The sequence below is a fragment of the Danio aesculapii genome, chromosome 17, assembly GCF_903798145.1.
Source record: "Danio aesculapii chromosome 17, fDanAes4.1, whole genome shotgun sequence".
NCBI lineage: Eukaryota > Metazoa > Chordata > Actinopteri > Cypriniformes > Danionidae > Danio > Danio aesculapii.
In genome coordinates, this window is record NC_079451.1 from 14,525,715 (window position 1) to 14,551,918 (window position 26,204).

The following is a 26,204-nucleotide window of genomic DNA, read 5'->3' on the forward strand; positions in this document are numbered from 1 at the left end:
TTTTAGAATAACCTTGATAATAGGTTTCGATCCACTTCAAATGTTGACTACTGTATATTAACCCCGATTTGTCATGCTAAACCAGTTTATAATTTCAATTGTTCAGTCATTTAGTGTTAATCATTTTGACCTTACATAATTTAAACTGTTCAATCTCACTCTGATGTTGGGTCATGACGCCTTTTAAACCTGAACCTCTGAGTTGACTGCAGTTATAACAAGGTGACACAAAATGCAGGATAGCAGGGCTATTCTTTGCATGAATCATTAATATAAGCTTAAACAAGACATCACCACAGGCAGAGATGTTTGCTGTCTAGACTGCAGCCTCGGTTTTCTGAAGCCTGTATAAACTTAAACTGAGTGTGCTTTGATCTCTCCGGTTTACCCATGGCTAACGTCAGATGTTCCATCCCGGAGCTTAGACCACTGTCTTAGCCACCTCACCACAATTAGCTGCTCTTTGCAGAAAAGCCACTAATTAAAATGAAAAGTGGTAAAACTCTGTAGAGGGCTGCTAGGTTAGTGTTAGTGCTTGATGGAGGTTAATTAGAGACATTACATGGAGGATTGTAGACATAGTCATGTTTAAATAAATGCATATGTGCTTCACTTTCACTTTCATACTGCATATTCAGGAGACACCGCATTTAGACATACACTATAAAATATTAGTTACATTGAAATATATCATAAAATAGGATTAGTCACTTTTGTTGACTTTATTTATGACAGTATTTACATTTTTACACTAGAACATGGCACTAACAAAGCCAATATCATGGATTTAGATAATGTAAATGCAAACGCAATGCAATAAGGGGAATTGGTTCTTTTGAGTTCATTCATTCCTAGAGCAAATCTGCTGAATGTCTCATTTTCAAAGAGAAGACAATTGCCGTTATAGGTGTTAACACAAACTATTCTTACCCTACAGGCTTTTCTAAAACTGGTAATCTGGTTACTTGTACACTCACTGACCTTCAATGACAGACTTGAGGGTCTCACATGCTGCCTGCTTTTTGAATGAAGAGTATCTGAATACTTTTTTGGAGCTTACCAAGTCAAATTCAGTTTCATGCATTGATTTCACAGCTAGTCAAGTCACACTTGTGATCTTTCTATAGCCACTTAATCTTATCATTATAGTATTATAAGTAATATGTGAAATCAAATTGCAATGTCTGTGCTAAGTGCACATTTAAAGTAACACCAGAACATCTTGTTTGTGGTCCATAGTGAAAAGAGTATATAACACAATATTTTAAAGAGCCTCTATATTATACATGAAATAGGGTCATATTTTGGTTGTAAGGGTCTCCAACAACATCTAATATGCATGCAAGGTCAAAAACACTTTCATGGTCTTATAATCTGCGTTTATTTTTACCTAATTATCCCAGCGACTTCCATATGAATCGTTCAGTGATTTATTTTTTCCCAAACCCCTCCTTAGCGCGAAGCTAATCTGCGCTTATTGGACCGATGACAGCCTGTTGCAATTGGTCGACACTGACAGCCTTCAGCGCGAGACAGAGTGAAATGCCCAGCAGCTAATCAACAATATAGTAGTCACAGTGTATGCACACTCAGGGCTGGCGCGTCCATAGAGGCGACCTTTATTTTTTATATATATTTAAAGTATATCTGAATGTATATCCCGTATTATCATTTTATTAGTACACTAAAAGTATATTTTAATAAAACAAGTCATTTCATTAACTTACAAGTTTGAGCATCACACATTGTACAGACACAGAATGTAGGATGCATTAACAAAATATCGTTAAAGTAACATTTATACTTTAATGTGACCAAGCCTTGAATGTTTTTCTTTAATAGATAGATAGATAGGGGGCGACACGGTGGGGCAGTGGGTAGCACGATTGCCTCACAGCAAGATGGTCGCTGGTTCGTGCCTCGGCTGGGTCAGTCGGCATCTCTGTGTGGAGTTTGCATGTTCTCCCCGTGTTCGTGTGGGTTTCCTCTGGGTGCTCCGGTTTCCCCCACAAGTCCAAAGACATGCAGTATACAGTAGGTGAATTGGGCAAGCTAAATTGGCTGTAGTGTATGTGTGTGTGATTAAGTGTGTATGGGTGTTTCCCAGTGATGGGTTGCAGATGGAAGGGCATCCGCTGCATAAACCATATGCTGTATAAGTTGGAGGTTAGCTTTATTAAGCTGTGGCGACCCCAGATTAATAAAGGGACTAAGCCGAAAAGAAAATGAATGAATAAAACGATAGATAGATAGATAGATAGATAGATAGATAGATAGATAGATAGATAGATAGATAGATAGATAGATAGATAGATAGATAGATAGATAGATAGATAGATAGATAGATAGATAGATAGATAGATAGATAGATAGATAGATAGATAGATAGATAGATAGATAGATAGATAGATTCCTCATACGGAGAGAAAGAAAAACTTTAATAATCAAGTTACTGCTCTACAAACTACATTAATGAGCTTTATAAGACTTGATGAGAGCCTACTTGTAAGATTGCTTTTCACACCTTAGTAAAGCTTGTGTCAGCTTTTCATGTAAACTCGCCATTCAAGGCATGGAAACATGGTGGTTAACAGCTAAGAATACTTGTGACAGACTGTAAACAACCCCAGGTTTTGCTAAGACATTAGGAATTCCTCACAGCATTGTGAAAACTCTGCAATATTCCAAGGAGCAAGAAAACAAGTTTGTGCTCAGCATCTGAACACTGCTGATGTCAAATTCAAACCACTGACAAATAGGCAATTGGAAATAAGCATCATTGTATGTCATTCTGAATGATGAAATCTTAAAAGTATGAGAGAGCAAGGCAAATGTGCCTAATAATTGGAAAATTTGGAACACATTTGCATAAAAGTACAATGAAAGACAATGTCATGTAGGGCTGGGCTGATAATTGAGATTATATCGAATCGCAATAAAATTTATGTCAATAACAATGATAAACTCTGGACTTTTTTACCCTATATTAATCGAAGAGCCAATCATATGGCAAAAATGTGCAACAACAGTAATCTAAAAGTGCGTTGATATTAAAGATGTACAGAATTTTCAGCCACCGAAAATTTATCGGCCAAAAATGTTATGCCGTTTAATGGACCCTCTCTTTTATGTGGCTTCCATCATTGTTGGGGTACTCTCTTAAATCTGGAAGCATTAACAATTTATATCAAAATATATATCGTAATAGATCATTATGGAAAATAATTATCAAGATAGCATTTTTGTCATATCGCCCAGTCCTAATGTCATGCCCTGAGAATCTTTCCCCAGAATGTAATCAATGTTACTAATGTGGCACCTATCACACCATTACCCATTGAGGACTATTGTATTACTGTTCATTTACAGTGTAATCTGGTCCTGGAGGGCCAATGCCCTAGCAAGTAAAACAAACAACAAACTCACACACCAATAACTTTCTAGACTTAGTGAGATCTGGGAGTGACCTAGAATTGTGGAAGATTTGACGCTTCTACAGGAGGAGCCTGATTCTGTAGTCAATCTTACAATCAAATATTCCCTCACAGCAATTCATAACTTTGATTTAATGGCTAATTTGTATGTATTTGTATGATCTCATTCATACAATTTAGTACAATTTGCTAATCCCCCAATGACGATGAGGTTTGTTGCCATGCTTCCTTATAAAAATTGCACATTTTTGCGCAACTGAACTCTTAAAATATGTACAAATTAGCCACTAAACTGATAAAACGTAAAATAGTTACGTTACTTCGTGAGATCAAGCTGGAATATTCAAGGGGGGTAAATTATGAAATGAGGATCACCACATTTTGGCTATATAAAACTACTGTTTTCTTCCCTCATGTTAGTATATAGCCTAATGTCATGTAAATAATACTGTAAATAAAAATGTGAACTGAAAATAAGAAAGCTTTTAATAAGCATGTTAACATGAGTGAATAAATCCAACCACCGACGAGAGATTTAAGTTTCACATTCCATGAGCTGTGACCAACAGCAAAGCATCTATATTTAACCTCTGAAGAACCTCTGTGCAATAAACTTTGAATTATTAAATGTGCGGCACTTTGAAATTGTAAAAGATTATCTAAAAAAAAGTAAGTTGTGACAATACACCTAAACGCACAACACTTTGATTATTCTATTTACACATCTTTACATATTTTACATTCTGTGACCTCAAATTACATTATAACTGACCATAATATGCATCAAGCCGCACAAAAACTGAATCTAGAATATTCTGCACAAGCCATTTATCGTGTGTGCTTTTGATTCTCTGGGAATTACAAATCATTTACTTGAGATTCTACAACACATAAATAAAAAAAAATGTCTAAATTACTAAAAACTTTAGAAATAATAAAGACCTAGCAGTTTACACAATAAATGTAAGCTGGCTGTTAAGAAGCTTATTATTTAAAAACACAGGATGATCTAAACCAGTGGTTCTCAAACTGTGGTACGTATACCATTAGTGGTACGCAGGCTTCCTTCTAGTGGTACGCGGAGAAATAACTGAATAATTAAAGTAAAAAAAAAAATGAACACACTTTTAACCCTTTGACATGTACAATAACACTGCTGTTATCAGTAAATTGATTTTAATAGGCTAAACCTTTAATTTTATTTTCCATTTTCTAATAATTATGTATTTTTTCCTTTGAAGCTAATTTCCTCCCCATATTTGTAACGGTTGTTGGGGCATATCCCGTATTTTTATATCCCAATGTTGACATGTGTGGTTTAATGACTTACTTTTCTGACACACAAACTCTAACGTGCAGTAAACAATCTAATTTCTAATTTAAATATGTGAATCCAAATCATATATTTAAAATACAAGTTAATATTTAGATTTCAAAGATATGCAAATAAGTCATATATACATGCAACATCTATTTCAAAATTGATCAAAAAGAGTTTGCATATGAATATGATGACATATAGCCTATATTTATGAGGTCCGAGAAACATTTGCAGGTTTTGATTTTTACTTTTTAAGAACAGTGCCATTTTTTATTTACTTTTAGAAGCACATTTTAATTTAAACATTAAACATTATTTATTTTTTTTACCTGTAAGCACAGTGTAGTGTTAATGTTCAAACTTTTAATAATGTTTAAAGTGGCTGACAATAATAAATATTCATAATAATAAGGAATTAATCTGCCTCGTTTTTTAACTGTGCAGTGCTGTAGCTGCTTAATTAGGCCTGCTAAGCTACTGTGTTTTAATACTGGTCATTATGGTGGTACTTGGAGAGACCATTTTTTCTGAGGTGGTACTTGGTGAAAATGAGAACCACTCATTGAAGTTCATTCAATTATGTTTGTTTTTAGAGAAGTTTTTAGAGTTTTATACGACACAGCTAGGAAATATCATTAAAATAGTGGACTTGGGGGTGTGGGGTTAGTCCTTATCAGAGGTCGCCACATAGGAATGAACCGCCAACTATTCCAGCATATGTTTTATGCAGTGGGCACCCTTCCAGATGCAACCTTTTACTGGGAAACACCCATACACTCTCATTCACTCACACACACTCATGCACTATGGCCAATTTTAGTTAATCCAATTCACCTTTTGTGCATGTCTTTAGACTGTGGGGAACCCATGCCAACACGGGAAGAACATGCAAACATGAAATGTCCACAAATAAATACCAACTGATCCAGCCGGGACTCAAACCAGCAACTTTCTTGCTGTGAGGCGACAGTGCTAACCACTGAGCCCCCTTGTGGCCCCCCTTTTCTTTCAAAGTTTATTCAAGTATGTTCATTTTTAAGAGAGAAACAATAACTGCAAGAATTTCCAATTAGAATTTAGAGCAATTCATAGAGCTGGAAAAGTAAGTCATTTGTAAGTCGCTTTGGATAAAAGCGTCTGCTAAATGTAAATGTAAATGTAAAAGAACTTAGAGCTTCAAATGACCTGCTCTTATCGTCAGATCATGTTTGCATCTCTTTGATAGTGTTCTTGGACCTGAGTGCTGCATTTGATACTACTGATCATAACATTATCCTAAATAGCAGAACTATGTTGGGATTACTGGACTGTACTAGCTTGGTTCCAGCCACACATATCAGACCACTAACAAATTTTAGCACTTAAAGAAGGGTCAATCAAAAGTACTCTAAAGCCCCGGTCAGATTACACGATTTTTATTGTCGGTTACAAAAGTCACTATGCCAGATTATACGATTTTTTTCTTGATAAAATCTTGACTTGTCGTGTGTAACAAATGTGCCGGACGAACACGTTCGATCGGTCATCCTGTGACGTCTATGACGAGCGTTATTTCAGTCAAAACAGTCACAAGTGTTGCTATAACAATATTTCTTATTAATATTTACATTTTTATAAACACTGATGCTTGCTGGCATCTGATAACTACATTATTTAAGGGAATTCATTATTACATGGATAGGATCAAAATTTTGATTCCTTTTTAATATTAAGATATTTTCTTTGAAATCTAAATGTATATTTTCCAGCCAGGGTTGCTTAAACTCTCCCTCGCTTGAACATGCTGCAAGTGAGACGGAGAAAATGAAAGCAAATCAGCACCAAGGAAAAATCAGATGCTCAAATGTACTAATATATGACAGAGGTTTCTGATACAATTACAGTGAAGCATTCATTAAATCCTTATTCACCACAAAGCAAAACAAATCATCCACTCGCATAGTTGAGTAGTGGAGGAGCACAAACAAAAATATAATTCATATATTTTTCTTGGAAAAAATATCTTTTTGAAATGAATTTCGTTTAGTATCATTTTTATTGTAATTTTAATGTATCTTTTGTTGGTCAGTTATCTATAAACAAGAATAACAAATAACATTTGAGGTGAAGAACTTCAAAACAAGTGCGCTATATGCACCAAAACATGAATTTCTGTGAGAGTGTGTTGGTTTGTTAAATAAAATTTTTATCTAGCCTAAATAAAATTAAAGTGAAATATTCATAGTTTCAGAGAAGACCATATTAAACTGTTTTCCCTAATAATGATATATTTGAATAAGCAGGAAACGCTTTTGCAATGTATTTGCTGCACTGAATGTGTTCCCAGATTACCTCGGAAGAACAAACTGTATTGGAAAGAGGAGAGAACTAAGAAACTCATTGTGAGAATAAAGATGTCTGCAAATTTGTGCGCAGTCTGTCAGATAAAACTGATTAAAAAACACCTCAATATTTTAGAAGAGGAATTTAAAGTTTGCATATCCACCCGTGACCCACCCATAAGTAATTATTGATTTTTTGATTACCTGACCAGTGCATTAACGGCAGCACATGCTGAGATAGCCACGACATTATGTGCTCCTGTTGACCAGTGTCACCCACATGACAGAACTGATCGTGAAGAACGAGGGAAAAAATTAAACATGACGCCATCACAAAAAGTCTAGCATGAAGCGTCGCAGGCATAGTATTGTTTGTCATGAACTATGCCACATTACAAGAGAAGAAAAGATTAAATCTTGTGGAATAACGGCCATTTGTCGTTTACGACTCCCCAAAACACGTTGCGTAAAGGAAACTGTGCCGAAATCATGACAAATTCGTGTGATCTGACCAGGGCTTAAGGGGTAGCACAAGGCTCAGATCTTGGTCTCTTGTTTTTCTTATTATATGACGAAGCTAGGAAATGTCATTAGAAGAGTGGGTTTGGGGGTGTGGGGTTTGATTCAAGTTCTACATTTAGAGTTACTTTTAATAGAATTGATCTATGTAAAACAGCTTTGACACGATCTGCATTGTATAAAGCTCTGTAAAAATACAAATAAAAACAAAAATGACCTGACATAAATTAAGGTTGGAATTCTTAAGCATCAGGAATGACATTTTCTTTACACATACAGAACTCAGCGACTCACTAGGTTTTGAAAGAGAGCTGCAGGGTGTGAAAGGGTGTGAAAGTCTATATGAAAATGATCCGTTTGCAGGGGCTGCACTGACAGACAAATTAAACCAGAAGAACTATCTGGTAATGAGTTAAAATAAGTGTATATAAAACTAATGAACACCCATTTGTAAGACATAATCATATTAACATGCTACAACATATGCAAACGTAAAAAAAAAAAACAGAGTGGCTGCAAACCACTGAAGGAATATTTCAAATAAACCAAATTGCTGAACAAACTTGTGCTAAAACAGAGATGCAAATACAGGGACTGAGCACAACCCTGCACACAGAGGTGCTTCCCCCCTCATGTTTTCAGCTGCATTCAGGAGACGATGAGCAATAGTCACCGTCTCACAGACTCTGACATAAGCAGGGGATTTTTTTTATTCCGTTCCTCCTTAAAAATAGCCTGGAGGACAGCTTTAAGCAATCAGGGTATGATGAGCGTTACGGTCACAGTCCAGACAAATCCAGAATATGTCTCGCACAAACTGTCTTCTTTAAAACACTATCGCTAAGAAAATGTCACAGTCATTGACTTTGTGTCGTGTAAATTTTGCCCTAGTTTTCCTGTGTTCTGTTTCTCTCTGTCATTTAGTTCATTATCAGTAATTATCTTTGATTCCTGCCATCTGTTTGTGTTTGATTAGTCCTTGTACTTATGGTGTTTTTTAAGTCAGATAGGTTGAATTTATGAGTTGAATGCACATGAATGCCAACACAAAGTCATTATTGCAGGAAGAAAACATTTTTTTTAAATGTCCTGTGAAGTGCTTTTTAATTTTAAGGTTGACGTATTTTCAACTAAAACATGCCAGAACATATAGTAGCGCCTTATGGAGCCAGATCAGTCTCAAAAATAATACATTTACGATTCCCATTTACAAAATTTAAAATCGCAAATTCAAAACACAATTCATTAATGTGCAAATCCAATTTTATAAATTCTAAACACAATACATAAATGCGAAAATCCAATTCATGCATTCATTCATTTTCTTTTCGGCTTAGTCCCTTTATTAATCTGGGGTCGCCACAGCGGCTTGAACCGCCAACTTATCCAGCACATTTTTACGCAGCAGATGCCCTTCCAGCTGCAACCCATCTCTGGGAACCAATTCATTCATTCAAAACACAATTCATAAATGTGCAAATTCTATTCGTAAATTCAAAACACAATTCATAAATATGCAAATTCTATATGTAAATTCTAAACATAATTAATAAATGCGCAAATCCAATTCAGAAATTCAAAAACCCAATTCATAAATGCGCAAATCCGAATCATAAACACGCAAATCCAATTTGTAAACTCAAAAACCCAATTCATTAATGCGCAAATCCAATTAGGAAACTCAAAAACCCAATTCATTAATGCGCAAATCCAATTTGTATATTCACAACACAATTGGTAAATGCGCAAATCCAATTGGTAAACTCAAAACACAATTCATAAATACGCAAATCCAATTCGTAAACTCAAAAACACAATTCATAAATGCGCAAATCCAGTTCCTCTACTCAAAAACACAATTCATGAATGCGCAAATGCAATTTGTAAACTCAAAACACAATTCATAAATGTGCAAATCCAATTCGTAAACTCAAAAACACAATTCATAAATGCGTAAATCCTATTCGTAAATTCAAAACACAATTCATAAATATGCAAATTCTATTTGTAAATTCAAAACACAATTCATAAATGCGCGAATCCAATTCGTCTACTCAAAAACACAATTCATAAATGCGCAAATCCAATTTGTAAACTCAAAACACAATTCATAAATGTGCAAATTCAATTCGTAAATTCAAAAACACAATTCATAAACACGCAAATCCTATTCGTAAATTCAAAACACAATTCATAAATATGCAAATTCTATTCGTAAATTTAAAACACAATTCATAAATATGCAAATTCTATTTGTAAATTCAAAACACAATTAATAAATGCGTAAATCCAATTCGGAAATTCAAAAACCCAATTATTACATGCACAAATCCAATTCGTAAACTCAAAAATCCAATTCATAAATGCGCAAATCCAAATCATAAACACGCAAATCCAATTCGTAAACTCAAAAACCCAATTCATTAATGCGCAAATCCAATTCGTAAACTCAAAAACCCAGTTCATTAATGCGCAAATCCAATTTGTAAATTTACAACACAATTGGTAAATGCGCAAATCCAATTGGTAAACTCAAAACACAATTCATAAATGCGCAAATCCAATTCGTAAACTCAAAAACACAATTCATAAATGCGCAAATCCATTTGGTAAACTCAAAACACAATTCATAAATGCGCAAATCCAATTTGTAAACTCAAAACACAATTCATAAATGCGCAAATCTAATTCGTCAACTCAAAACACAATTCATAAATGCGCAAATCCAATCCGTTAATTCAAAACACAATTCATAAATGCGCAAATCGAATTCGTTAATTCAAAACACAATTCATAAATGCGCAAATCGAATTCGTTAATTCAAAACACAATTCATAAATTCAAAACACAGTTCGTAAATTCAAAACACAATTCATAAATGCGAAAATCCAATTCGTAAACTCAAAACACAATTCAAAAATAATATTTATTTGTAAGGCTAGTGTTGTTTCATTTATTTTTATTTTTTTGGCTGGATTCCTTGTTTGACTATTTTGGATAGGAACCAACGGGAACAGTAAAAGAAAACTGGTCCAAATTTGATTTCAGTGATAAAAGCTAGTTTAATGATAAATATCTTTTGTACATCATAATACTGGATTAAAGACTGAATGTTAAATATGTAAAGAAGTCAGTGAAGGCAGGAGGAAGGGCCTAACAAACAAACAATAACTATATATACTGTGAAGAAGTCAATGAAGGCAGGATGAAGGGCCTAACAAACAATAACTATATATACTGTACACAATAAAAATATAAATGCAACATTTTTCCCATTGTTCATTGCCTCAGAACTCAAAGATCTAAAATGTTTTCCACGTACACAAAAGGTCCATCTCTATCAAATTACGTTCACATGTTTGTCTAAACCAGTGTTAGTTAGCACTGCTATTAGCCTACCCATTATTTAATAAATGCATGGAACAGCATGTAAAACTGCTGGCTGTATATTTTCATTAGGCTGTTTAATAAAGCACTTTGTTTAGAATTGCCATGAAAACTAAATTTGGGTTCTATAAAAAAACCTGCAAGGATTTGTTTTTTGTTTAAAATATGTCTAATAGACATCTAATGAATGTCTAGACATAGATGTCTTGGCTAAAACAGGGCTAAATTTGGACTGTCTGTGAAAATCTAATAGACATCTATGAATAGTGCAAAACTAGACTAGTCATCAAATACACAGGAATTCATAACTAGACGTGAAGTCTGTCTAATCTGACAATGATTAGTCTAATTTTGGGCTGTTCTTAGACATCTATTAGATTTGCACTCAATTCAATTTAGCCCAATTTTAGCTAAGACATCCATGATAGAAGTCTATAGACTGATTTCAAGTAGCCGCCATTTTAAAAGCGAATGCGAGACTGCAAGAAACTAGGGCTGGACAATATATCGTGATATAAAAATTTATATCACGATATATATCTTCATTTCGGTCGATATGATATAATTCCGATATCGATATGGACAATATTAAAAAGCCAGGAAAAAACTGCCAAGAACGCACACAATTGATGTCTGTACCTACAAACGTCTGCAAAGTCTATAATAGCTCCAGGCTCTTACAACTTTTCACATACAACAAGAAATGTGAAATAAACTATCAAATAAATAAAACTATCAGACTCAGCATATATATATATATATATATATATATATATATATATATATATATATATAAATATATATATATATATATATATATATAAATATATATATATATATATATATAAATATATATATATATATAAATATATATATATATATATATATAAATATATATATATATATATATATATATATATATATATATATATATATATATATATATATATATATATATATATAAATATATATATATATATATATATATAAATATATATATATATATATATATATATATATATATATATATATATATATATATATATATATATATATACAGTTTGTTATTTTTTTGTATATGCTGAATATTTAACAATCAAAATACAACCAAAATCTTACAATTATGACATCCACATCGTAAACAAAACATAGAAAAAGAATAATAATTATAATAAAAAAATAAATAAAAAAAAGAGTATAGGCTACATTAACATTTGCAATAGAAAATAGTTGTTAAAGAGTATATTCATAGTTCTGGTTGCTTTTTATCTTGAACGTCCTTTAAGGGTTCTATCTGTTCTATCTATTTATATTTGTGTATAATTACCCAATTAAGTTAAAAAGCCTTAACATAAAATATTTCGTATATATTTTATATAGTCTATTTATAGACTAATATTTTATATTATTTTAACCAACACATTTTCATAATTTAACACATTTATTACCTATATTAATCGCATTCTTTCTATTTCATCAGCTTTGCAATAACCAGATTCCTAATAAATATGTTTGTGAATTTTATTTGTTTGTATGAATTTTATAAGTTTGCGCGAGTGCTATATGCCAGCATGCAGTTTATGTGTATGTGAGTGTTAATTTAGTTGTTTTATGCGAGGATCAAGTATATGCAAGGATCGAGTTGTACGTGCGTGTGTTAATGTGGGTGTTTATGCAAGGATCGAGTTTATTTCTACATGCGTGTGTATGCATGCACCAAGTTTTTATGTATATGCGCAAGTTTCATACATGTTTTGAACATTCAATAGTATAGGTGTATATGCACGTGTTATGTAAGTGTTGATGAGCGACGTTTGATTTAAATCCTACACGGCGCCTCATAGCCATCTGTGTTTGCTTCATTTCCTTCTCTTCTGACACCGCTGGTTTGAAGCTGCAGAGCACCGACACTATAGGTTTATCGAAACCTAAAAAGCTGAACCACTTCCACACCACTGCATTAGTCTTTACTCTCTTATCAACTATTTCATCTGCATTCTTCCTTGTGGAAGCTTGTTCATTCACATCTGTATTCAGGGCCCTCATTTTGTAGCTAAAACTTTCTGCGACGGAGCTTAACCAACTGCTGAGGGCTGGCAGTGTGTCTGTGATGTACGTCATCATGCAAGTGATATCACGCTATTTCTGACGGCTGAGGACTGACCGTCATTCAGTGACAAGTGATAATGTATGAGATTTTATAAAAAAAAAAAATATAAAAAATATATATATATATATATATATATATATATATATATATATATATATATATATATATATATATATATATATATATATATATATATAATAAATATGTATTATATATATAAAATATGTATATGCAAATTTATATCGAAATACTGGAAATGGGTTAAAAATCATATCACCGTTATTGAAAAAAATTGATCACGATATATATATATATATATATATATATATATATATATATATATATATATATATATATATATATATATATATATATATATATATTGATATCGAATTATTGTCCAGCCCTAGAAGAAACCCAAAAGTATCGCTTGGAGTCACACAGGAACGTTGTGGACCTGGCTATATATATTATCAGTGAAGAGAAACTAACACAAATTTATCATTTCACTGCCTTACAAGTGACCCGAAGGTCCGCTCTGAATAGATAGTGGAAATAAAAGGGATATCAGACCTCATTTTCAGCTAAGTTAAGGGAAATGGCACTAGTTCGCAAACTTTTTCCTTCCCAAACAGACGTTTTAGATGCCATTTGTCAAACTCAAGTTAGTGAACTGATTCTTTCACTATATTAGATTTGTCACAATACCAAATTTCGGCACCAATCTGTACTGAAATGTAAAAAATAATAATAATAATTTTCCGCTAACATTTAAGCGCCATTGATGGCGTTCTTAAACACCACTAATTTGCTATAGTATTCACCAGTGCTCAACAGAAATGACTGTGATTGGCCGTGAAGGTAATCAGTTCACTGCACTTCACTGCTGTTTAGCGAGTGCAAACACAGACGAGCAATCGGCTGATCTTCGCAGCTTTAAAACTCTCCAGTGTCCCTGTATCTGTGCTTGCGCTCGGTGAAGAGCAGTGAACTGATGACCTTCACGGCCAATCACAGTAATTTCTGTTGAGCACTGGTGAATACTATGGCAAATCAACTGTGTTAAAGAAGGCGCTTAAATGTTAGCGGGAAAAGGTACTGGAACAACACTATTCCAGACAACATGAGGGTGTGCTACAGGGGACTGCATTGTTTTATCACTCACCAGGTTACATAGGCTGAAACAGGGAAGCTTCCTCATGGTGTTTACCTGGTGTCACGAACTGAAGCCTAGGAGGACACTTAAGCGTATTACTCTTAAAAAGACTGTGATTTTGTTAGATGCCTAATATGATTTTAGTTGTTAATTAAACTTAACTGAATGATATTTAAGTGATGTTTTACACCATATCTGCATTTTTAAATCAAAACAACAGCTGGAGGTTTGTAGTCCACAGCATGTCGTTGCAATGTATACAATGCTGCTCATCCAATAATTCCCAGGGTTTCTTCCAACCACAGCCTTGCTTTCGTTTTTTAAAATGGCGGCCGCGTGAAATAAGCATATTAGATGTCTATTAAATGTGAAATTGCTTGATGAGAATATAATTTATAAAAAGTAAATACAGTACAAGTAATTAGAAATTAGAATTAGGAAACAAAACTAAAGAAATAATAAAACGTCTAAAGTCAAAAAGAAAGTGGGAACCTTGGGGTATTAAAAGGGATGCAAGAATCAGCTTTGCATTCTGTTATCTAATTTACTGGCAAAATAAATGTAACAAAAGGCAATTCAACACATTAAAGGTTTTCCTTTATAGTGCATTTCTAATGTGCATAAACAAAAAAACATCCAAGCAATTTTGCATTTAATAGACATATGGACTAAAATAAGGCTACAGTAAATTAAATTGAGTGAAAATCTACGTTTCAGACGTTTAAGAACAGCTTAAAATTAGACTAATTTACAAATATTATTTCGATTTCCAAAAAAAAAAAAATAGCCTACTTAAAAAACACAAAACCTATAAACTTTACTATTATGTTAAACTAAAATTTCTTAAACATCAGCAAATCAAAATACAATCTATTGCAGGTAGCATGATGGGAAAAAAAAAAAAGATGGGATGACACTTTGGCCAGCAGTGCAACAAATGCTTTCAGAAAGACTGCTTTGTGCAGGCACACACACACAATTTCAGACAATTTTAGACAAGAGACATTAATTATTTTTCCACCACACAAGTTCTCCATTTACATCAATCACATCCTCCCTGAGTCAGTGCATGCATGAAGTCAGATGGCAAGATGGAGACAGATTTCTCCTTTAATATGTGGACGAGAAAGCCATACACAGTATTCATACACTCACCGATCACTTTATTAGGTACACCTGTCCAACTGCTCGTTAACACAAATTTCTAATCAGCCAATCACATGGCAGAAATTCAATGCATTTAGACATTGGTCAAGATGATCTGCTGCAGTTCAAACTGAGCATCAAAATGGGGAAGAAAGATGATTTAATTGACTTTGAACGTGGCATGGTTGTTGGTGCCAGAGGAGCACCAACAACCAGTATTTCAGAAACTACTGATCTCCTGGTATTTTCATGCACAACCATCTCTAGGGTTTACAGAGAATCGTCCAAAAAGAGAAAATATCCAGTGAGCTGCGGTTCAGTGAAATTGGAAAAATGTTATCTGGTCAGAGGAGTCTCGATTTCTGCTGCGACATTAGCATAGTGGGGTCAAAATTTGGCATCAACATGAATGCATGGATCCATCCTGCCTTGTTTCAACGGTTAAAGCTGGCAGTTGTGGTGTAATAGTGTGAGCGATATTTTCTTGGTACACTTTGGGCCCATTAGTACCAATTGAGCATCATGTTCACTGTACTCAAATGGCCTCCACAGTCACCAGACCTCAATCCAATAGAGCACCTTTGGGATGAGGTGGAAAGGGAGATTCGTATCATGGATGTGCAGCTGACAAATCTGCAGCTACTGCGTGATGCTATCATGTCAATATGCACCAAAATCTCTGAGGAATATTTCCAGTACCTGGTTGAATCTATGCCACGAAGGATTAAGACAGTTCTGAAGGCAAAAGAGGGAACAACCAGGTGTACCTAATAAAGTGGCCGATAAGTGTATTTAAATTATTTAGAAAACATGTCTGTGTACACTTTTAATTTATACTGTAGCTCTTTTAGTGTCATATCCATGCTGTCTCTGCAAGCGTGATATGATGTCACATGAAGTATGTGTATATATGTATGCATATAAAGCATATAAACAGATATATGAATCCGCTTACAGTGCTTAGAGTACATGTAAACAGATCTGCAATCATGTAAATTTGTGCATGTAAACATATAGCCGCTGATATACACTGTTTATATTTAGAATACAGCGCAGTGAAGAGATGTCATATAATTATAGTCTTAATACACACCGGGAGTTCAGATGGTTCAGGAAGGAAGTCGGCATCTTCTCCAAAGATAAAGTCGGGGGGCAGTTCTGGGTCTCTAGCGTTAAAGATGATATCCCCTATTAAAAGGAAAGAAAAGTAATTACACAGATTATTACTTCAGAAACTATCTAAAAGTCTGATCTAAAACAGACTTCGCGACCAGTTTAGATGTGAAACCACAGCTTACTTTTAGGGCTGCAACAACTAATCGACAAATTTGATAATTATTGTTAATGAAAATCATTGTCAACAAATGCAATTACTAATTACTTGACTGAGGAGTGCAACAACAAGACACAGAGCCGCTCAAGCAACTGAGTGAAACTGAGCTTTCATGGCATGAAAGTAGCCTACTACCATCTTCTTCGTCATGTCAAAACGGTATCGTTTAAGGGCCCTATCATACACGCGCAATGACGAGTATTGCGCGATTTGTTGCTGCTTTCAGATCAGTGCAACTGTAATTTTCATGTTTCGCGCCACGTTGTTTAAATGCCAAATCTATTTGCACCACTTTGTGGACTCATGGGTGTGCTAGTCTAAAAAGGAAGTGTGTTAAGGTGCATTGTTGGCATGTTGTTATTTTGAGGAACTGAAATAGGCCATTGACCAAATAAAGGCTCGTCTAAAGGCCAGCACAGTGCGCGTTATTTTATCTTTGCAGGTCCAAAATGCTTACGCATTGCTTAATACACACAGGAAGTACAGCAATACACAAATATCTTTACATATGAAGAATTAAAATATTATCAAAATTATTGTTTTCTACATAAAAATAAAAACCACTGCCTCCATGCCTTCTTCATCTCTGGGCTTTTACAGTTTATTCATGACTATTTGCATTTGTATAATGTTGTTATTATTAGCAGTATTATTTATTATATGCATATTAATATTTGTTTTAATAAAAACAAGTTTAGATTTGTCCACCTGTCTGGTTTTAGAGATTTATGCTTCACCATACACGGCATAAAATTAGGACATGTGTTTGGACTTCGTTATTATTGTTGACTTATTTGTTTGCTGGAAATTAGACCTGAATTTAGAAATAGTTTTGAAACAAATCTTTGCGCTTAACAAATGAAATTAAATATGTAGGCTAATGGATTTCTTCAGTGGAGTCAGTTTCCACCGTTCCCTTATCCACAAAGGTAAAGGAGTAAAAGAAAAGTAAAAAGAAAGTAAAGAGGCCAAATGGAGGAGGCTCGTTCTTTATCCTCGCACTGCAGATGATCTGTTTAACTGTTTTCTCGTTAGTGAAGCGTTCAGTTTTTCCTCTTACAAAGTCCACCATGTAAATAGCAAATGGGCCATGGCATGATGCAACTCTTAAAGGGAATAGGTGATGAGACTCTGATAGGTTTAATGCTCAAAACACACCCATAAGAACAACCATAAGAATAAGAACAACCCTGTTAGACCATGCGCTGGGGCACAAACTGTATTTTTCTGTCCTTAAAATAGCAAAAGTGGATTCGGACACACCCTTAATGCTTTAGACTGCAACTAGATCGTTAAAATAGAGCCCGTAGTGTTTTTGTTTAAAGTATTTGCTAACTTTGGAACATTCACGCTAGATCAGTTCAGTTGCATCACATTGAGCAATCACCTCATGACCTATAGTCATGATTATTAAATGGCGCTACCTTAAATTAGCTTAAATTAAATGGTGTAAACAGAATGAGATACCACTCACACAATATCGATATTTCAACAAATTCTGCTGCTTAATATTTTATTGTAAGCATGTTTATGTCCAAATTTCTTAATATGAATATAATAGGAGTACAACATTTGTTTTGCTTTTTGTTTATTTATATTATGGTTATTTACTGTTCAAAACCAAAGTTTTAAGCTTTAAATTTTGTCAATAATTATATAATTAATGTTTATATATTTAAACATGCATGGCTTTTGTATTTTTAATGTATACTTTTATATAGAAATAATACCATGATTTACAGTTATAGTTAATATATTAGTGTTAAATAGGTAAATAGTCAAATTAAAAAAGGGTAGTTTTTTTAATAAACCCAGGCTCATTCTGAATCCATACTGAATACATATATTTATTTCTGGAGAGCGCCAAAAACATCCCAGGAGGTACGTTGTTTTGCAGTTGTTGTTTTCCCGAAACCACCAGAGGATCCACCGCTTTTTCATATTTCAAATTTCTGCTGCTGTCAACTGACCCACCCTCCTCCTTCCCTAAACCCAACCGACAGTGTTTTCAAAAGCAAAGTTTTCAGATCTTACCGCATTCTCACCCTGTTATTTACTTGTTTATTTTATTTTTTGGCTTTTTTGTTTGTCTTACCTGCTCTCTGGAGCCGTTCTTTGCCAGACCCAAACCCCGTTGTTGCAGAAAACTCTGCTCCACATTACAAGTCCACCGATGTACGCAGTGAGCCACTAGACAAACTAGTAACACTTCCGGTGTCCAGCCATCCATATGGAGGTAAGCAGTAAAAGGCATCAAAAAATGGCATCATACCACCCTGTAGAATTCGTTTTAAAGACGAAATGCAGCCATACGTTCCTCTGGCTACATAATATGTGATCCCCAACAATGTATAGGGCTACGTTTTCAGAATGAGCCTATGTTGTTTTTTATCCAATTACTTGAAAAAATAAACACCCAACTAATTTATCAAATAAATAACTCTTGCATTTCGGATTGCTTTAAAAAAATAAATATAAATGTAAAAGCAAAATCTCACTGTGTCAATGAGATCTGGACTTTAGATGTCTATATACTATTCACACACTGTTCTTTTTGTTTCCATGTATGCTTATTATATAAAAGATAAAAGTTCCAAAGCATGATCTTTTCTGATTGATCAATCTAGTAATGAATATTTTGAGCTTAATGGCTCTTGATGTAACACTAAATCTCAAAGCACATTGTTGTACCAATGGACATTAGCAAGCTATTAAATGAAATGTTCAATAATATGGTCATATAAATACATATAAATATTGTTGATAAGGTGATAACGTTACAATGATCTTTGTTTGTGTGCTAGTATTAAACGTAATAATAGCTGGAAGGTGTGCTAATTGGCAAAAGTCTCGAAGGGTAAAGAACAACGCAGGTACAAATTGTGCATTTCAAAGAACAAATTTATCCCTACAATTAAACCTATGACAAAGAACATCAGCAAGATTCTATAGTACTAAATCCTGTACTCTTCATTGACCATTAGGGCTGCAACAATAGATTGTTTCAGCATCGATATCACATCACGAGCATATGCAATGCTGAGTTTGCATTTATTTTATCATTTCACAAATGTTTTTTTGGCCTTTAACTGTGTGAGGGTTTCAAAAGCATTCAGACTTAAGTAACTGTACCGTTTTTAACTTTGACAAATTAATAACGATGAATTCTATACTATTGTTTATGAAACAAAGACTATGCAGTACTAATTTACATTTGATAATTCAATTACTGTGTATCTGAATACATTTCTACTCCTTGAAAAACAATAAAATGCGGTTTATATCATTAGTATCTTTTTTATTGAGTTTACTTTAATATAAATACTTTCCAAATAATTATTTAGCTCATCTAGTGAAATTGTTTTTATATTACAATATATATCGCAGAATAAAAAATATCACAATGTTACATTTTTCCATTATCGTGCATCCCTATGGAGCATGTACTTTTTCATATACTATTTATTTCTTTAACATTACCAAGCACCACTTCCATACCTTAAAATATTTCTATTTCAGTTTCAAGGGTTTGTAGCATTATAAAGTATGAAATATTTAGCATATTTATGTAATTCTATCCCATTTTCCAAGGATAAAAATTCAGTCATCATCTACTCATTTTATCTTATTAAACTTTAGTGTGTGTTTATTTGTCTTCATGTTAGCTGGTAGCCCAGCCAAACACTCCAATATGTAGCATTCGAGCATCAGTGCTCATATTATTGGCATTTATTCATAATTTGGCTTTCTGGAGCTAAACCTATAGTTGCCATTGATTTTTACTGTTTCAAGCAACTAAACAACTTCCTAAACAGCATCCGTGTTTCAAGTGACTTTGTTTTAAGCAGTTTTGAAGCTTATAATGTTGTCAAAAATATTGGTTTTGACAGAAATCAATACCAAAATATTTCAAATGATAAAAAATGGTTCTTGATTAGTATTGATACCAGCTTTGCTCGCTCGATCGCTCTCTCACACACCAGCAACACACACTTCATGTGATGGCACTACACAGTGCACAGTGTCCTCGACATACAGTGCTGTGACAACAACCAGTTTTGGTTGAGAAGGTTTTTGGTTTGAGACAAACAATTAAGAAGGACACGAACAGGCCAAAAAGCAAGCGTTGCTACAGAGCAGTGCAAACCAAATGCGCTAATACAACTAATTTAGCAAAGCACATGAACCACCGACATGTAGAGCTGATTTTCGAGAGGTTGGTGAGAGCGGAGTAAAACGATGTTGATATGTGCGTTGTCCCTTTTTTGCCCTCTAAATCTCTAATTTAATACAGTTAATCTCCCTCAGAGATATCAGAGTTTTAGCTGACAAGAAAACAAATGTCAAGAACTTGTTGTGCTTTGTATTGTTGTTCTATGTGTTAGTGTAACATTTACAGGTCAACACACACACACACACACACACACACACACACACACACACACACACACACACACACAGAGCACTATTTTAAACATTAAAACACAAGTGTTTAGCAAAGCACCATTTATGTGTATTGATTATATGTCAAACAATGCTGTTTATCATATAAATGTCAATGTGTAATCTACCACTATGAAGTGATATGCAAAATAACTGCTGAAGTGATATGCAAGTAATTGTTAATATTGGTTAATAAAAAATACAAATGTGCATGTGTGCTCTGGTCCACTAAATCAGAGACCCCCAATGTAAGATCGTCAAAAACTTGCGACCCCCCACTACCAAAGCATATACAAACCTTAAAAATAACTTCTTTTAAGCTGTTCACAATATTTTACCTATATTTACTATACATTACAGGGCTTGAAATTAACAGTTTTGCTTGGTAGCACTGGTGCTCCTAACTTAAAAAATTTAGGCGCACCAGCCAATTATAAGCACCGTTACTAGAAGTTTTATAAACATATTTATTGCATTTGAAATCAACACTAATCAAAACTAACAACAAAAAATATATATGCATGAGTGAGGAAAAAATGTCTCAACGAAATCCCTTTATCATAAGAAAATACATTTTTATAACATAATTGAGTGATCAAAAGATACACGGGCCACTCATCGGCCCTGCACGCACTGCTTGACATGAATGAATCAGTTAATGATAACTGTGCTGTGATCTCACGGGTGGTGTCTATTGCACAGATACTTTTGACATATACCTTATTATTTGCATACATCATTTAATAGCAATACCGGTCTTTTCATGAGCTGCAATATTAGTTTAACCTTAGTCAATGCAAGCCCTTTTGCGATGGTGTACGTGGTGTTAAATTTTACATCTAGCTGCAACTTGCACGGCTGACAGCATCTGGCGATTAAATGAAAGATTAAACAGAACATCTCGTGCTTAAAATGTGTATATGTGGAAAACCTGAAAACCCCGTCCCACAGATTTTGCAGTGAATGCTTACATTGTTTTCATAGCGGACTTATCAGTGTCAACTGTCTATGTTGTTTTCATTCTCATCTTCAGCGCTTTATATTTTCGCAGTTGTCGCTCCTGTCATCTGAAGGCAGAAGGCGTTGACTGAGTGATTGACAGCTTATATTAACCAATCCATTTGCATTCGGTTCCTGAGCAGTGGGCCAATAGGAAGAGCGTGAAGGCAGCCAAGAGTTGTGGGCTGTGTTTACTGCAGCAAGTTGACATGGCACTTGTTTCAAACTGTTCCTGCGTTTCAAGTGCAAAGATCCATTCTGCCTGAATGTGTCCTAAATACTTTTATCCTGATATTTCTGACGTTTCCAACTTTTGTCTGATGGGCTCTTGCTCTTTTGCTTCGTCAAAGTAGATGGTTCCGGTTTTCAAATCCAGATGCGTACTGTATTGATAACTACCAAGTTATTCGCTGCACAGTTATGATGTTCCATTCACTTTTTAAAAAAATAATCAGTAATTTATTTTAAAAAATCTGAAAATATTAGATTTAATACTGAAATACTGTAATACTGAAAAATATATACTATAATCACAGAAAATTGTACAATTTTTAAATCACTCTCGTGACCCCTTGAAATTATTCTGCGACCCCGCAGGGGTCGCGACCACCAGTTTGAGAACCACTGCACTAAATGACATTAATGAATAATAATATTAAGATAACACTTTTTTTTTACACAGAAAGTGAAATCAGATAGGAAAAGATTGCATTGACTTGGTTTTTACTAGTATTTTAGGGAGCCAGATCAGTCTCAAAAATAATACATTTACAATTCACAGTTCACATTTACAAAATTTAATTCGTAAATTCAAAGTACAATTCTTAAATGCGCAAATCCAATTTTAAATTCAAAACAATTCATTCATTCATTCATTTTCTTTAAGGCTTAGTCCCTTTATTAATCAGGGGTCGCCACAGCAGAATGAGCCGCCAACTTATCCAGAACATGTTTAACACAATGGATGCCCTTCCAGCTGCAACCCATCACTGGTAAACAAATAAACAAACACCCATACACTCTCATTCACACACATACACTACGGACAATTTAGTTAATACAATTCACCTATAGCGCATGTCTTTGGACTTTTGGGGGGGACCGGAGCACCCGGAGGAAATCCACGTGAACGTGGGGAGAAAATGCAAACTCCACACAGAAATGCCAACTGACCCAGCCGAGGCTCGAAACCAGCGACCTTCTTGCTGTAAGGCGACAGCACTACCCACTGCACAACCAAACACAATTCATGAATACGCAAATACATAGCCTCATTTCAGTTGTCAAGTTTTGTAAAAATCTATCTATTCAATTAATCTATTAAAAACTTTGACTAGAATTATGCATTATAGGCTTAAATTATAGAGAGAAATAACAGATGAACCAGTGTTGTGCCAAGAAATGCACCCCTGCCGTATATTGCACCCCCTCAGAAATGTACATATATTAACTTAAGGTAATTTTTAAAAATTAATAGTAGAGTTATGGCAACTAATGACTGAGGTGAGCTCTATTAATGGAACCCTTACCTTATAGAATATATATTTAAATAAATAAAAAGATTTATTTAAATACAATACTGATTAGATTAAAGTGAATTGTTTAATGTGTGGTTTAGTTGGAAACTACAACAGTTTTATGTTTTTCGTTTGTTTAAAATCCACCAAAATGCCTAATCTTAGAAACCATTTGTATTTTTCATTTATTTGTAAACCTAGTTTTAAAATGCATTTCACTTCTTGTTCTTGCTTGATCCATCAAAATAACAATCATATTAGCCTACGTTTTAATCAATTATGGCCTTAGATTATTTTTTTTTTTAATATAGACTGAGAATGCTAATGAAAGTCTATGAAGGGGGTGCGTGCATTTTACCGCAGGGGTGCATTCTCGTCATAACACCGAGACTGCAGTCAGATCATGGAGCAGATCAATGTTGATCTTTCTGTCGAGGTGTCAGTACACAAATGAACAAAACAACAGGCCAATACAACATATTACAAGATTAAAATATAGAAAAAAATCGTACAAATTCTGGGCATGAAAGCACCCTGTATTTGCACACAATTGACAAACAGTCACAGCCAATTAAACTTTAGTGACAAGACAGCACTGGCCTGATCATTCTGTATACTGTCCCGAGCGTCTCGCAGTCCTGATTGTCGAGCCCTGAATTCATTTGAGAAAAATACTTATGATTATTTACTTGCGAATTCACAAATTGCGTTTGGAATTTATTAATTGGATTTGTGTACTTTGAATTGTGTTTTGAATTTACGAATTGGATTTTGTAAATGTGAATTGTGCTGTGCATGTATGAGCTTTATTTTTGCAAACATATTATTTTGAGACTGATCTGGCTCCATACTCTGAATATATTTAGAATTTATGAATTGAGTTTTGAATTTATGAATTGAGTTTTGAATTTATGAATTGAGTTTTGAATTTATGAATTGTGTTTTAAATTTATGAATTGTGTTTTGAATTTATGAATTGAGTTTTGAATTTATGAATTGTGTTTTGCATTTATAAATTGGATTTGCGCGTTTATGAATTGTGCTTTGAATTTATTAATTGGATTTATGCATTTATGAATTGAGTTTTGAATTTACTAATTGTTTTTTGAATTTGCTAACTGTGTTTTGAATTTACAAACTGGATTTGCACATTTATGAAATTGTGTTTTGAATTTATGAATTAATTTTTTTTAAATGTGAATTGTGAATAAATGTATTTTTTTGAGACTGATTTGGTTCCATATGATTCTTTTTTTAATAAATATCTAAAATTGTATTATCTTAAAGTTGTGGACTGTTTTTACTGGCAGTATCAAAAATCAATATTTTTTGATATTTGATATCTCAGTATTGTGACTACACTAGTCGCTTGGATTCTCTGCGAATAATGACAAGACACCAAATAATCCAGACCATGGTATTTTCAGATAATATACAATTCTATTTATATAAGGAATCTGTTTATCTTGTCACTCATTCTTTTCCACTCGTTTTGCAGTCGTTTTCATGGATAAGAAAGCACACAGGAAAAGATCTTGGATGAGGTTTGTCAGACATCTGTCACATCTGATGGCATCTTTGAAAAACGAAGCCAAATTTCTGAAAAGAGATTGCATTGGATTTGGAATAGGAGAACAAAATATTACAGCACTTCCCAAATGCACACCCTTAGCGCAGTTGAGATGGATACTACCAGAGAAACATCATATCAACTGTGGTGAGCTTTTGCGGAACAGAAAATCAGAGGATATAGTTTAGTGACTGGAGTGCTTTCGTTGTAGACAGTCAGCACTCCTGCCAGAGCACTACTATCACAAAAAAACAATCAGCATTCTGAATGGCAACAGAAAGAATCCACTTAGCAACAGGAGCAGGCAACAGCTCTCAACACTGTGCAGGGAAGCAAGTAAAGGGGTTTAGACTTCTTTCCATTACTTCTTATTTGTGAACTATAAAGGATTTTCTTTTATTTGTAATTCAATTACCACTGGCTCGCATTAAAGGGATAGTTCACCCAAAATTGAACATTTTGGCATCCTTTACACATTCCAACCCTTTATGAGTAAATTTCTTCTGTTGAACACAAAATAAGACATTTTGATGAAAGCTGGATTTTCTTCAAAATATACTATCTAGTGTTCAAGCGAATAAAGAAATGCATAAATGTGTGAAACAACTTGAGGATGAGTAGATATTTATTTTGGGGTGAACTATCCCTTTAAATAAACTGGTTTGCTTGGTAAAATGTCGACCATTCAGAATCTACGTTAAATCTGAGCAATTGCACACCAGTAAGTCGCTTTTCTTGCACTGTAGCCAGCAGCTAGCTCTCTTCAACTCTCTCATGGTCACCCACTTAAGCCAAGCAGGGCTGCGCCCGGTCAGTACCTGGATGGGAGACCACATGCGAAAGCTAGGTTGCTGCCGGAAATGAGGTTAATGAGATCAGCAGGGGGCGTCCAACCTGTGGTCTGTATGGCTCCTAATGCCCTAGTATAGTGACTGGGACTCTATACTG

General features: G+C 34.2%; 1 protein-coding gene across 2 annotated transcripts in view; it reads right to left on the reverse strand.

Moving 5' to 3' along the window:
• The window catches only part of babam2 (BRISC and BRCA1 A complex member 2), a 194,306-nt gene that overhangs the window by 138,805 nt on the left and 29,297 nt on the right, over window positions 1-26,204 (reverse strand). For both annotated transcript variants that reach the window (XM_056477401.1, XM_056477402.1), the window contains exon 4: window positions 16,488-16,582. In XM_056477401.1, coding sequence (XP_056333376.1) covers window positions 16,488-16,582 — 95 coding nt within the window. The remainder of the gene's footprint in view (window positions 1-16,487; window positions 16,583-26,204) is intronic.